The sequence below is a fragment of the Podarcis vaucheri genome (assembly GCF_965113315.1).
Source record: "Podarcis vaucheri genome assembly, chromosome: 14".
In the NCBI taxonomy this organism is placed as follows: Eukaryota; Metazoa; Chordata; class Lepidosauria; order Squamata; family Lacertidae; genus Podarcis; species Podarcis vaucheri.
The window spans coordinates 7980799-7996003 of NC_138752.1; the positions used below are offsets into that span (position 1 = coordinate 7980799).

Here is a 15205-nt window from a genome sequence, read left to right on the forward strand (position 1 = left end):
CTTTAAATTTTGGGGGCCCCCAAGTGTGTGGGGCCCTAAGATATAGCTTGTTTCGCTTACAGCTAAATCCGGCACTGCGCCAGGACAGCCGTGCCGTCGGCTCCGTCTCGCAGCGAGCCAACAGCGCGGGGGCCCCGACGGGCAGGGAGCGCGCCGGGCGCGGGTCCGCCCCGTCGTCCCTGAGTGACAGCCCCATGTGCGGACCACTATAAATAGCGGCTTCGGCGGCCGGCCGCGCGTGATTGACGGCTGCCGCGCTGCGCGGCGTCGAAGCGGACTGGGAGCCGCCCGGGACCCCCGCGCGCCCTGCCGCCGCCGCCGCCACCAGCTCCCCACTTTTCCCGGCCGGGAGAGACCGAGCGTCTCTCTTCGCTGCGGGGCAGATGGGCTCCAGGCGGAGGCCCCTGGGCCGCTCCTACTCGGGCAACGGGCCTTACTCGGCGTACAGCCCCGGCCAGGGCAGCGACGGCGAGGACAACGGGCCCCTGGTGGAGCACCGGCCCGAGCGGCGCAGCTATTTCCTGAGCGTGCGCCCCGAGAACAGGTACGCGCCGTCGGGGCGCGCGGGGGAAATCGGTACCCTGGAGGGAGATGTGGGGCGCTGTTGGCATCCAGGCTCGGAGGTGGGGTGGGGGGATCAGGGTAGGGGAAACGTCGAGGCGCCCTAAGCTTTTGTGGTTACGTCGGGGGGCATCCTCCCGGCGAGGCGGCACGAAACAGATGGGCACCGAGCGCTTTTCTTTCGGGTTGGGAAGCGAATCGATGCTCGGGGGAGAGAGACTGCGGATGGTCAGAGGAAGGGCTGGTCGAAAGGAGGGAGAAGGAACCTGTGGAACTCATTGCCACCAGATGTAGGGAGGGGACCGCTCGCTTAGAGGGCTTGGAAAGGAGGAGAGGTGGACCGACAACCGCCGTGGCAGTCCCTCCATGGAGCCTCGACGTCCAGTGGCAGCCTGTATCATAGGATCAGGCTACCTGGGGCATGAAATCGGGGAGGGCAGTTTCCCACGCGTCTGGTTTGTAGTTCCTCTGGGTGGGGGTGAACCTTTGGTTCTCTGGATACTGGACTCCAACTCCCATCAGCCCCAGACAGCCTGGCCCGTGGACCCAGGGATAATGGGAGAGGTATTCCAGCACTCTTCCCCAGCCCTGGGCTACAGATGGACCTGACCCAGCAGGGCTCTTCTTACCTTATGTACTTTATTAAAGTGCCAGAGGTATTTAAATTGTGCAGATTTCAGCGTTGGGCCTTGCTTCCCTCCCCTCTCCGCATTGGAAGTATAAATGAAGGAAAAGGTGCCTTGGAGAATGTGCAAAATGCACCTTTCTCTCTCGTGAGCAACCACAAGTAAACAACACACTCACAAATCTACAGTTTCGTGGACAGCTGATAGTTTTGTGAGGCTATGAACCTCCTCCTCGAGGCCGACAAAGGGATAAAGCAGATTATTTTCCCAGGGCTTTTGGGTGCCCTGGTGAACTTGGCCAATGGACCAGGAGGAGGGAGGAAGCAATTTCCTAGAGGTCTGTTTCGTTCCCTGCTGCTAACAAAGGACCTAGCTGATCAGCGGGCGCGATGCGCCAGGCATTCTCGCTGGCCTTGAGGGATACCCAGGAGAAGTTGAGGAAGAAGAGAATCGCCTGGGAGGACAGAGAGCAACCGGGGCAAGCCAAGGCTTGCAGAGGCGACTTCTGCCTGGGCATTCGGAATTGGCTCTGCACCAGCTGCCAAATGGCTATTATTAAGCTGCGGACCAATAATGGAAGCTCTATGTATACAAGTGAAAGGGCTGATTTAGAGAACTCTCTCTTCCCCTCTCTTTATTTTTATTTATTAGGATTCTCAGTTTCATGCATTTCAATAATTTTACAATCATTTCAATATTTCAAAACTCGACGACCTTACCCCTCTTTCTGCGGTTCCTTAAATTTGTTTTTTATATTTTCTGAATATCCAAATTAACTTAATTTACTCATTTAGTCATTCACTTTAAATATATATTCTTTTAAACTGCAGGTTAATGTAATAATACAGTTTATTTGTAAATATTCCATAAACCATTTTCATTCTTTTATAAAAAGTTTGTCATCTTGGATTTCTTATTTTTCCGGTAAGTTTCACCATTTCTTGTATTTCTTTCATTTCTTTCATTTGTAACCATTCTTCTTTCGCTGGGACTTCTTCTTCTTTCCATTTTTGGGCAAGTAACATTCCTGCCACTATAGTTGCATACATGAATAAATTTCTATACACTTTGAGTAGTTCTGTCCCTATAATTCCCAAGAGGAAAGCTTCTGGTGTTTTTTTTACAAACTTTATTTTAAACATCTTTTTCAATTCATTATTTATTATTTCCCAGTAAGGTATAATGTTACTACAAGACCACCACATATGATAAAAAGAACCTCCTTTCTCTTTATATTTCCAGCACTTATTTGATTTGGATTTATAAATTTTTGCCAATTTACTCGGTGTTAGGTACCATCAATATATCATTTTCATATCAATTTCTCTTAGAACGTAGCCTGCTGTAAATTTTATATCCATATTCCACAATCGTTCTCATGCTTCCATATCTATATTATGACCAATTTCTATTGCCCAGTGTGTATCATTGAGGATTTTACTTGCTCATCCTTTGTCTCCCATTCCAATAATATCTTTTACATTTTAGACAGCACTTTTACATTCCATTCCAACAGATCTCGCTCCAGTTGTGATATTTGTTCCCCAAACCCTTGTATCCTATCTTTATTAAATTCTTTGTTCAAATGATGATATTGTATCTTCCCCTCTTTTAAAGCAAGAATTGTGTACTACTTAATCAGCGAAATAAATCTCAAAGCGGTTTTAAATAGTATGAAATATTCATTTAAAAGATAGCAATTAAAAACAGACTTTAAAAACCATTGACACAACAAAATGATCAAACTCAAGTTTTAAAAGCACATATGCATAATAGAACTAAATGGCTGGGTTTTGGCTTACCAAAACAGAAAATGTATTTAGCAGGCATTGAAAAGCAGTACAGTGAAGGTGTAGACAGGGATTTCAAGAGAAACATGTGGCACTTTGCAGTTCCAGAGAAACATGTGGCACTTTGCAGTTCATGCTTGCATAAGAAGTCTTAGCTTAGCCATCCTCCCTTGTAGTGAGTCAACCTAATGAGTGAGCCAGTGAGTCATCCTTGTGGACTGTTAGCAACTTTTGAGATCACCGCAGTGGTTTTTCAACTTCGGAGAACTCAGAAATCAATGCCAGCCTGCAGCCCTGATTTCTCATCGTTGCTGACCATTTTTCTTATGTGAGCAACTATTGACATTTCCGAGAGTTTCTGGACTGACAATGGCATGCAGTCTTGGGAACGGTGTGCTGGGTTTCCTAGTTCTTGGATCAGTTGCTGAAAGAGCTGTTTTAAGACTTCAATCCTATACCAACTTACGTTGGAATAAGCCACATTGACTTTTGAGTAGACGTATATAAGATTTGCCCTGTGAGGCTGTGCTCAGGACAGCAAGACTACAAACTGAGCACGTCTGAGCAGGGATGGGGAAACAGAATGGCAAATGGTTATGGATGATTAGATCTATGAGTCCTGCTCTGCTTGGAGGGCCATCACCTGAGTCAATGGACATTTGGATTACAAAAATCCTGGGCAGCTTTGGCGTTTGGTCACTGAAATATGCTCGGAGTCGAGTGTGGATTTCATGCTCTTTATTCAGCTCATAGTAGTGAGGAATGCAAGTTCCCCCAAAATGTCTGCTTATCCATTATTTACACAATGGGCCCCATGTGATTGGCTAATTCCGGGATTCTCCTGTAGGCCAATCAGGTTGTGGATTAACTTCCACCTGGAGTTGCATTGGGTGGCTCCTGCGGACCAGTCAGACTGCTGCATTCTGGATCCTATTGTTCTAGGACTAATCAGACTGTTGCATTTTGGATCCTATTGTTCTAGGACTAATCAGACTGCTGCATTTTGGATCCTATTGTTCTAGGACTAATCAGACTGCTGCATTTTGGATCCTATTCAACTCAGTACATAACAGTGACTAATCAGGTGACTGCAGCTGGTGAGTCCAACCTGGAACTCTCCACATATTGTTGAACTATGACTCCCATCAGCCCGGGCAGCAGGGATGAAGTCTGGACTTTTGGCAGCAGCCTCACCTTGCAGGACAGCGGTGGGGGGGGGCAATGTGGATGTTCTGCCCCAGGAGACTAATGGAACTGAATATGTTCCCAAATGCTCTGCTGGATTTCCCAGTGGATGGAGCGGGTGATCCTGTTACAGCCCTGGTCTTGCTGTGGGAGCGTGAGGCGTGGAGGGCTGTTGACATGATCTCTCATGGGGCTCCTGAGAGGAAAGCTGTGGGCATTGCAGCAGGCTGGCAGGCGACTGGAATGCAGGGGGTGAAAAACAAATTCAAGCTTCAACGAAAAGAGACGGGCGCACCAGGCTGGGCAAGCTTGGCAGTGTAGGCACAAGGATCTTTTCCCGCTGCATCCAGAGGGGCTTTCTGACCCTCAAGAAAATGTGCCTAGGATTGCAGTTCGCGTGGCAGCGCAGGAGCAAAGTTTGCTGCCGGTTAAGCCAGCTGTCTCGCGCGGCAGCGCAGAAGCACAAGACGTGCATCTTTTGTCGCCGTGCTGCCATGCGCTGCACCACAGAGCCAGCCAGCCAGGTGGAGATGTCAGTCGCCAACCTGCCATCCACAGATCTCCATGTGGTCGCAGTTGGAGCCTTGCCGGTCGCAAAGCGTGCCCGGTGTCCGGGGAATTTCGAACCCTGTAGGTCACACCTCTGCCTACCAAGCGGCAGAGAAGGTGGCAAAGAATTATTTTGCCGCCTCCATTGCATCCTCAAAGAGCCGTCCAGCAGAGCTGCTTCAGGTGGTCTGGAGGCTGGTGGTACCAGCAATGGTGGGCGGGCCTCTGGATCACTCAGCAGCATGAGAAGTCGAATTTGCGTGGCGCTCTGAGGATAAAGGCACCCAGCTCCATTGCTCCTCTCATTGCACTTTCAGCTGAGGTGTTCAGTACAGTGCCTTTCCACACCCTTGGGATCCATATTGGTCTATGTTGTGGAAAGGACTCTAGCAATGATGTGACTGGCATCTTGCTCTCTTGACGCCTGCCCATCGTTTGCTGTAAAAGCCAGTTGGCAGTGACAGTGGTTCACCAGATGGGCCGAGGGTGTGATTTCTATACAAAGGCTCTTAACAACTTAGGTCCAGGTGCATCCCTCCTTGATCACTGGGTTGTTTCAGGGATTCAGGGCTCCTCATCTCCCGTGGGTGGCTTGGATGCAAGGCTCACATTCACAAGGAGACGTGTGCTCAGTTATTGTGGGTCCAGTTTTGTGGATCTTCTTTCCAATTGAGGTTAGACCAGTCTCGTTCCTGTTGAATGTCCAGCGCCAACTGAAAACTTAAAAAAACCAAAAATAAATCCAGCAGTCTTTAAAATTGGATTTTATAGTTTTAACTCATGTTTGGTCGTCTTGTAATTGGTTTGTTTGCACAGCATTTAGAGACGACTGTGATGAAATGGTAAAGGAATTGTTTGAATATAAATAAATGAATGAATGATGGGAGTTGTAGTCCAACAACACCTGGAAGACACCTGGTTGGGGAATGCGGGTTTAGTCACAGAGGTGATTTGACTTTAAAATGTATGATAGCTGTATCTACTTGAGGTAGATTCAGATTTTTTTTTTAAGGAGCCTTTCCCCCCAGCGATGTTGTGTGACATAGACTAGCTCAAGTTGCAAGACAAACTTGTAGATTCCAAACATGGACGGCCACACATTCTCTAGAATCTGTCGATTCACCCCAAGGTCTAAGATGTCTATAGATAAAGAGCTGCTTCACATATTACGGCATTCTTACCTTAAAGGCACCCCCAGAGTAGCAAATGATTTTTCAGCACTCTTGTTGACTGTCATCAGTAGCAATCAAGGGTGATGTAGCGAAGGCCTGAATTTAGACCCCCATCTCTCCATACAGCTCATTGTGTGGTCTTGGGCCAGTTATAATACCCCAGCCTAACTTACACTGCTGGGTTGTTGATGGTGCGTATGCTGCTGAGAGCTAATTGGATGAAGGGCAGGATAGCGATGCAATAAATGTTCCTACATGAAACATGTTGGGAATTTTACTGCATAGGAAGCTCTTGGGGAAATGGTAACCTTTAGCGAGCCAGCTGACTTTTGCAGCAGCGCAGAAGCACAAGATGCTCATCTTTTGATGCACATCTTTTGTTGTGGTGCTGCCACTGCACCCAGCACCGCAACGCCAGCCAGCCAGTTGCCAACCTGGCATCCAGCGATCTCCCCATGGTGGCCAATGGAGCCTGTGCCAGTCACAAAACACGCCTGGCGCCTGGGGAATTTTGAACACTGGTCTCTTCCAACTCTGATTCTGTACCTCTGTGCTAACATCTGAAAGGCCACAGGCTCCCTACTTCTGGTATAGATGCTAATGAACTAGACGGTCCCACTTGCTGTAAGGCAACTTCCTCCGTTCAAGTTACCAGGACTAGGAGGGACCATTCTCTGGAGGACGTAGAGACCACTTGCCAGTCTGTTTGGCTTTGATGGACCAGTCTTCTGATTCATTAGAAGCCATGCTATTGCCTTTTTCTTTTTTGTAAATATGCGAAAACATGCACTGGGCATGCCTCAGCCGGTTGTACCCCTTAATCACATGCTTCCCAGATGGTCTGCATGCTTCAAAGATATTTAGGATTCAAATCCTGCTCTTCAAACTTGACAGAGAAGAGTCAACACATTGTGAAAGCACAACTCTCTCTTTTCTCCACTGCCTTTGCAGCTATGTGAATGCTCATGTTGCTGGCCACAGCAATTGTATAAATAATAATATGAATGATAAAATTGTTGTTGTTATTACAGTGGTACCGCAGGTTACAAACTTAATTCGTTCCGGAGGTCCGTTCTTAACCAAAAACCATTCTTAACCTGAGGTGTGCTTTCACTAATGGGACCTCCTGCCGCCGCCGCACCGCCGGCACACGATTTCTGTTCTCATCCTGGGGCAAAGTTCTTAACTCGAGGTACTACTTCTGGGTTAGCGGAGTCTGTAACCCGAAGTGTTTGTAACCCGAGGTACCTCTGTATTATAATTAATTCACTACTACCCAAAAAACGGGACGTGGGTGGCGCTGTGGGTTAAACCACAGTGCCACTTGGGCTTGCCGAAAGGTCAGTGGTTCGAATCCCTGCAATGGGGTGAGCTCCTGTTGTTCGGTCCCAGCTCCTGCCAACCTAGCAGTTCAAAAGCACACAGCAACAAGTAGATAAATAGGTACCACTCCGGTGGGAAGGTAAACAGTGTTTCCGTGCGCTGCTCTGGTTTCACCAGAAGCAGCCCGGAAAAACTGTCCGCGGAAGCGGACAAACGCAGGCTCCCTTGGCCTGTAAAGCGAGATGAGCGCTGCAACCCCAGAGTTGTTTGCGACTGGACTTAATTGTCAGGGGTCCCTTGACCTTTACTACCCAAGAACATTTATGGGCATCCCCTTTGAGCTTCTCTCAGGCTGAGGATTACTTTTTGGTGTGGAAAAGAAATATCTGTAATGGAGATGAGCATTTTGGCTTTTTTAAAAAGACATTTGCATTGCAAAGAGATTGACCCAGACCCACTTTAATAATAATAATTTATTATTTATACCCTGCCCATCTGGCTGGGTTTCCCCAGCCACTCTGGGTGGCTTCCAACAAAACACTAAAATACAATAACCTGAACAGGGTTGCCTTCAGATGTCTTCTAAAAGTTTGGTAGTTATTCTTCTCTTTGACATCTGGTGGGAGGGCGTTCCACAGGGCGGGTGCCACTACCCAGAAGGCCCTCTGCCTGGTTCCCTGTAACTTGGCTTCTCGCAGCGAGGGAACCACCAGAAGGCCCTCGGCGCTGGACCTCAGTGTCCGGGCAGAACGATGGAGGTGGAGACGCTCCTTCAGGTATACTGGACCGAGGCCGTTTAGAGAGAGCCAGTGTGGTGTAGTGGTTAAGAGTGGTGGACTCGTAATCTGGTGAACCAGGTTCGCATCTCCGCTCCTCCACGTGCAGCTGCTGGGTGACCTTGGGCCAGTCACACTTCTCTGAAGTCTCTCAGCCCCACTCACCTCACAGAGTGTTTGTTGTGGGGGAGGAAGGGAAAGGAGAATGTTAGCCGCTTTGAGACTCCTTCGGGTAGTGATAAAGCGGGATATCAAAGCCAAGCTCTTCTCCTTCTCCTTCTTCTTTTAGGGCTTTAAAGGTCAACACCAACACTTTGAATTATGCTCAGAAACGTACTGGGAGCCAGTGTAGGTCTTTAAGCTTTGCCCTGTGCAGTGGTGATGCTCCAGGGTTGTTGTGTAGAATGTCTCTTGCATCAGCCCCCTGGCTCTCAGCCCCCTGGCTCTCAGCCCCCTGCGAGGCTGTCCTTCAAGTCACTCTCTCTGGCTCCTCCACTTGTACTTTCCATGTTGGGAACTGGGAATGTCGTGGCTTGTCCACCAAGTGGTCCTGTTTCAAAGGACTAAAGGGACAGGCTTGTTTCCCCAAAGCCTTAGCTAGCTGAAATAGCGTGAATTGTGTCATGGGGCCGAATGAGACATGATGTTGGACATGACATTTGGCGTTGTGATGTTCCACCAGTGCTTGCAATGATCTAATTCAGTTTAACCAATTTGATGAATTAATTCGAAAATCTCAAAATTACGATATACCTGAAATGAGTTCCTATAATTCCCAGGTGAACTGAACATGAATTAAGTTCCATTTGCTGTGGCACTTTGGGTGATATTTAATCCAATCCAATCCAATTTTAATTTTAATTGAATACTAGATAGATGCACAGATAAATAGTTGGTAGATAGGGATTTCATCACACTTTGCTGTGTATGATTGTGGCCATTGCAATTACAATTTTTAGCTGTCTGAAAAGTGGCTCTGCTGTTTTGGCTTGAATATCATAATGGTTGGGGACATGAAACAGAACAGTTGTTCACAATATTTACTGTTATGCTTTCTTAGTCTTCTTAAGTATATTTTTCGTTTTAGCAGAGCAGCTGGTACATTTCTGAAGGCCGAAAAAAATCCATGGAGGACCACATAACAGAACTGTGAATTGAACTGAAATGGAACTCGTTCCTTTTTGAACTTGACCTGGAAAAAAATGCTTTTAAAAATAAACTTTCCAAGCACTGAGTTCCATTTTCCTTTGGGGAGGGGGGGCGAGCTGGGTTGGGACTGTGGTTTGGGAGAGCGGGGCTTTAACCCTTTGGGCCCAATACGGGCCTGAGCAGAAAACCCCCCTCCCATATTTGCAATGGGGGGGGGAGCTCCTATCAACACCGGTGGGGGCTTTACTCCCAGCCTATCCCCCCCCGCTCCGATTTCAGTTGAAATCTCAGTGGGGAAAGGCTTACAAACCCCCTCCTCCACGCCACAGCCCTGATCAAGCTTGGCGCCTGCTCCCTGTGCCAGCTCTTGGTTGAAGAAAAATGAAATATGCAACGCCAGACCACATGGCAAATGTCATGTCTACTTTGGCCTTTCGAAATAGGGACAGTCACGCTGCAACAGTCACGCTGCAACAGTGGGTGATTCAAAGCAGGGAAGGGATGGTCAGAGCAGAGGGGCTGAACTCCCCTGCTCACTGGTTTTGCTCCTGCAACCACTTCTTCCCAGCTTTGTGTTCCTTTGCGCCAGGTTTACACTGGGTCTCTGAGCCCAGACAGGGAAAACACAGCTGTAGTGGTGGAGGTTGGTGATAGGTATGCATTTATTGACAGCTGGGATGGGGAATTTGTACCCTCCAGATGTGGTTGGGCTTCCAGCCCTTGCCCTTGCCTGGTCAATGGGGAGAGTTAAGTCCCCAGCCCATGGTCACACTCTGACCTTCATGGGAGAAGGGGGATTTCAAAAGTGAGTTTCCTCAGTCCTAGTCCATGACACCACACTGGCTCTTAATAGAGGAGAGGACAGTGACTAGAAGCATTTTTGACCCATCTTCTTCAGATTTGTGTCAGACTTTCTGGTAGAGGTGACAATCAGATGATGATGATGATTTTATTTTCAATTTTATTCATTTCAATAATTTTACAATCATTTCAATATTTCAAAACCCGACTTCCTTCCCCCTCTTTCTGCACTTCCTTAAATTTATTTTTAATATTTTCTGCATATCCAAGATAACTTAATTTGTTCATTTATTCATCTACTTTAAATATATACTCCTATAAAACTGCCGTTTATTACAATAATCCTGTCAATGTTCTTATATGTTTAAAGTTTGTAAGTATTCCATAAACCATTTCCATTATTTTATAAAAAGTTTGTTGTCTTGATTTCTTATTTTTCTGGCAAGTTTAGCCATTTTTGCATATTCCATAAGTTTTTATATCCATTCTTCTTTCGCTGGGACTTCTTTTTTTTTCATTTTTGGGCAGGTAACATTCTTCCGCTGTAGTCACATACATAAATATTTCTAAATAGTTTGGGTAGTTCTGTCCCTATAATTCCCAAAAGGAAGGCTTCTGGTTTCCCCCTCACAAACTTTATTTTAAACATCTTTTCCAATTCATTGTATATCATTTCCCAGTAAGCTTTAACCTTACTACAAGACCACCACATATGATTTAAAAAAAATTCTTTCTCTTTACATTTCCAACATTTATTTAATTTGTACATTTTTGCCAATTTACTCGGTATTAGGTACCATCGATACATCATTTTCAAATAATTTTCTCTTAGACTGTAACATGCTGTAAATGTTATATCCATATTCCACAATCGTTCCCATGCTTTCATATCTATATTATGACCAATATCTATTGCCCAGTGTATCATTGAGGATTTTACTTGCTCATCCTATACTGCTGACAGTCTGGAGGCAGGCTGGGACCGGTCAAATAAGTAGCTAAGGTAAGGTGGGATGGTCATTTGAAAGCAGCTCAGTAGCTCAGAGATGGGGAACATGTGATACCCCCTTCCTAGATGTGAGAATCCAACTGCCATCACCCTGGACTATTGGCCATGAAGGCTAGAACTGGTGTGAGTTGATGATCACCAACAATCTGGAGGCCAACAGGTTCCCTGGTCTCTTCTGCACCTGAACAACGAACGACGCTAACTGAAGAAGCAGGTCAACCTTGGAAACTTTATATCACCAAATGAAACCCAATTAGCCCCTTGTGTCACCTGATTCCTTCAACCCACGCTGTGTCCCATGTGCCACGGTGGCACTTCTCCAGGGGATGGACTTCTGGAACCACCTTAATAAATGAGCTAATAACGACGGCTCTATCACAAGGAGACGTTATTGTCTGGAATGGCTCGCAAGCAGGGCTGTTAGGGAGGTGAACAGCTGACTAAGAAAGAGCGGGGCTATTTATATATAGCTGCTTTCTGGAATGCTTTCGTGCTCCAGCTGAGCTACTACCAGATCCTGCTCAAACAGGTCTCTGGTTTCCCCGAGAGGTATGTCGACACCTTGGGGTCAAGTTGTGCAGAGGTCACCCAGCCCGGCCGGTGTGCAGTCCCTGGTGGCTGTCTCCTGGGTGAATCCAGCACCATTTACTCTCTTGCAGTGCCGAGGAAATGGGGCCTGGAACCCAGTCCCATCCTCATCCTTCACAGTGGAGAAGGTGGGCCGCCAATCCGCTGCCCCAAATCTCGTTCTGACAACTGTGCCAGCCCTCGCTGCTTTGTGCCCACAACCATGCGATGCCTGCCTAACACTTCCCAGTGGCATTTTGGGGATATACAGAACTGCCCTTGCCTTTCTCCCCTGCTGTTAACGACCCTTTTCATTCATAGCCGTTGGTTGCAATTTACAGCGTCGTGTGTTTATACTGGCAGGCGGTGGTAGGCAGCTGAATTTTATTAATAGTCTCTTGACTTGTGTTGCGAGGACTCATTTAATACATCCCAATAACTGTTGTTTTGAGCTCCCTTTTATGCTTTCTTATTATTACTCTTAAATTCTAATTATTTTGTTTGCTGTCTCTGCTTAGCTTATCAACCAGCCGGTTATCTCCCTCCAGCTTTGGAAGGTAAATGATATTGTATTAGTCTTGTCTGACTGCACACTTCCGGGGTCAAGAAGACTTTCTGTGCAACTCACCCACTGAGTTCAGGGGTACTAACCGCACTGACAATGCTGCCTCGATCCTGCATGCTTATGCTTGCTTGTACTGAAGAAACTCCGTAAAGATGTGTGGAATACACAACAGGATAGTTTTTAAGAAGGAGTATGCTGTCCCCGCACTCTGGGATGCTTTGGTTCAAGTCAGCTCCCTCGAACCCGGTGCCTTCTCACTGGAGGCGGGCCCCTTAGCACTGCCCCACCAACCACAGTCTGCCCTCAGCCAGCCCCCACCTGCCTGTCTTCTTTCTTACAGCCAATCAGGCGGTGGCTGTGCCTACTGTTGGTCTCCCTCCCTTCCACCCTACCGGTCCAAATGGGCACCACCCAACATTATTCCAGATGTTTGGAACTATGAGACGCAGCAGCGCTGCTGGCAGTCATTGTCCGCAACATTTAGAGGGAACCAGGTTGGGAGAGGCTGGCTTTAATAAGTTGTGTTTGCTACGTGAAATGGCTTGACAAAGGTTATGGAAGGCTACCTGGCTTTTCCAGATTTGTCACCAGTCGCTGAGGAGCAGGCACCAAATCTCCTGAACATGGCAATTGGCAATGCTTCTGTGTTGGACGAGGGGCCTGCTAGAATAGCAGAGAGTTTGATTTTACAGGGAAGGGAGAAACGTCTCCTTTGTGAATAAAATGACCCATCTTCTTCAGATTGTTTCCTGTCCCAACAAGAGCAGGAGAGACGAGTAAATTCCAAGCTAGATGAGATGTACATTAGTCTGAGGACTGCTTCTCTTTTACAAAGCACCTTGAGGAAGGGGCAATTTGGAGTGGGGAGGGGATGCTGAACCCTTTTCCTGCCAGACCTCTTTCCCCCTGAAACTCTCTCTACTGTGGGGTTCCTGAAAGATAAAATGAGCTTGGAGACATGCAACAAGGTTGGGGAGTGTGTAGAGACAGAGATCCATGGCGGAAAAGGGCTGGAAGGAAAAGTATTAAGCCAGGCACAGGCAAACGTGGCCCTCCAGATGTTCTGGGACTACAACTCCCATCATCCCTAGGTAACAGGACCAGTGGTCAGGGATGATGGGAGTTGTAGTCCCAAAACATCTGGAGGGCCGAGTTTGCCTATGCCTTTCTAGAAAAATAGGAAGCTGTTCTCCAACAGAGTAAAATATCTGTTCATCTAACTTAGTGACCTGCACTACAACTGGCAGCAGTTCTTACAGGGTCTTGGGGGGAGGTTGTGCCCCTTTCCTGCCATCTGATCCCTTTACTCAGAGATGCTAGGGATTGACCCTGGGATCTTCTGCATGCAAGCATGTGCTCTGCCACCAAGCTGTGGGCCGTCTCCTAAAAGGGGCTTTATAAGGAAGAAGCAGCTCTCTGACGGCATATATTAAAAATTGGCTCTTATGCTGTGTTAAAGACAGGGAGGTTTCATGATTTAAGGAAAACTTCAGCAGTCCACACACTTCCTGATCCGCCAAGGTTTGCACTGGACGTGTTTGTGTGTGTGTGTCTTTGCACAAAATCCTGAACCTTATTAAGGTAATAGACATTTTTCCGCCATGGAGCTGGATCGAAGCCATTCCTTGTTGTCCATTCTGCCTACCGTGGTAAATTTGCACCATCCTACCCATGCACCAATTTACCTAGACTTTCTGCTGATTTTCTTTAAACACCAGGTGAGCCTGATCGCAACCCCCCCCCCCGCAAAACTCCCTTGCTTCCTCCCACCTTTCCTTCCAGCAAACTGATTGGACTCTGTATATAAACGCACAAGAGCAGTCATGCAATTCAGCAAAGCTTAAGGCTGCAATTTGCAATGGAAATGACCTGGGGAAATGTCCTGGGCTGGAACCAAGGAAGGAAGTGGGGATGGGAAACACATGCACACAAAACAGTGATGAAGTGTGTGGTGTGGCTGCACCCCAAGAGCATTCTCCATTGGTCTCCGTAGTTTTGCGCATACCAAATTGCATGGGAATCTGATACTGGATGAAGAATGTGGATCCCTGAGAAGCGTGTGTGGCTTATCTTTTCCTCCTCAAAGCAAATATTGAGCCCTCAAGCTTGTTGTGGGGGCTTGAAAAATATTTTGAATTCTTGGCCACCGGCATCAGATTTCTAGGGGGCTTGGATTTTTTTCTTTCTTTCCAGCTTTTCTGGCTTAGCTGTTTGTGACCTGCATTCTCAACAATCAGTCTCTCTTTCCAGGAAACTCCGGGAATCACAGCTCTGCAAAGGGTCTCCCAAGAACTCTCAACACCCTTAACAAACCACAGTCCCAAAGATTCTTTGGGGGAAGCTGTGACGGTTTAAAGTGCTGTAATACTGCTTTAAGTGTATGGTACAGATGGTTCATTAGATGCCATGGCTGCTTGAACTGCAGCTGTTTCATAGTTCCATAATAGCCATGGGGAGAAATAGGTGTTGTCCCCCCCAGTCCCCTGGGGAGCAACCTAGGAACCAGTGTGATACTTTTCTCAGCAGCACAGGTGACTGAAGCAGTGAATGGGGAGGAGATAATATTAACATGTACCTCGGCTAATAATAATAATAATAATAATAATAATAATTTATTTATACCCCGCCCATCTGGCTGAGTCTCCCCAGCCACTCTGGGCAGCTCCCAATCAAATGTTAAAAACAGTACAGCAATAAAGTGAGATGAGCCTCGCAACCCCAGAGTCGGTCATGACTGGACCTAATGGTCAGGGGTCCCTTTACCTTTACCGTACCTCTTTAGAAGGGACACGGGTGGTGCTGTGGTCTAAACCACGGAGCCTAGGGCTTGCTGATCTGAAGGTTAGCGGTTCAAATCCCCGCGGCGGGGTGAGCTCCCGTTGCTCGGTCCCTGCTCCTGCCAACCTAGCAGTTTGAAAGCATGTCAAAGTGCAAGTAGATAAATAGGTACCGCTCCAGTGGGAAGGTAAACGGCGTTTCTGTGCGCTGCTCCGGTTTCGCCAGAAGCGGCTTAGTCATGCTGGCCACATGACCCGGAAGCTGTCTGTGGACAAACGTTGGCTCCCTGTGCCAGTAAAGTGAGATGAACGCCACAACCCCAGAGTCATTCGAGACTGGACTTAACTGTCAGGG

General features: G+C 47.4%; 1 protein-coding gene across 2 annotated transcripts in view; it reads left to right on the forward strand.

The window, feature by feature from the left end:
* The first annotated feature begins 248 nt into the window (after window positions 1-248).
* The window catches only part of ALPK3 (alpha kinase 3), a 74877-nt gene continuing 59920 nt past the window's right edge, over window positions 249-15205 (forward strand). The window contains exons 1-2 of one of the 2 annotated variants that reach the window (XM_082198253.1): window positions 249-544; window positions 12027-12065. In XM_082198253.1, coding sequence (XP_082054379.1) covers window positions 384-544; window positions 12027-12065 — 200 coding nt within the window. In that variant the 5' untranslated portion in view covers window positions 249-383. The remainder of the gene's footprint in view (window positions 545-12026; window positions 12066-15205) is intronic. The other variant, XM_082198254.1, reaches the window with a different exon arrangement.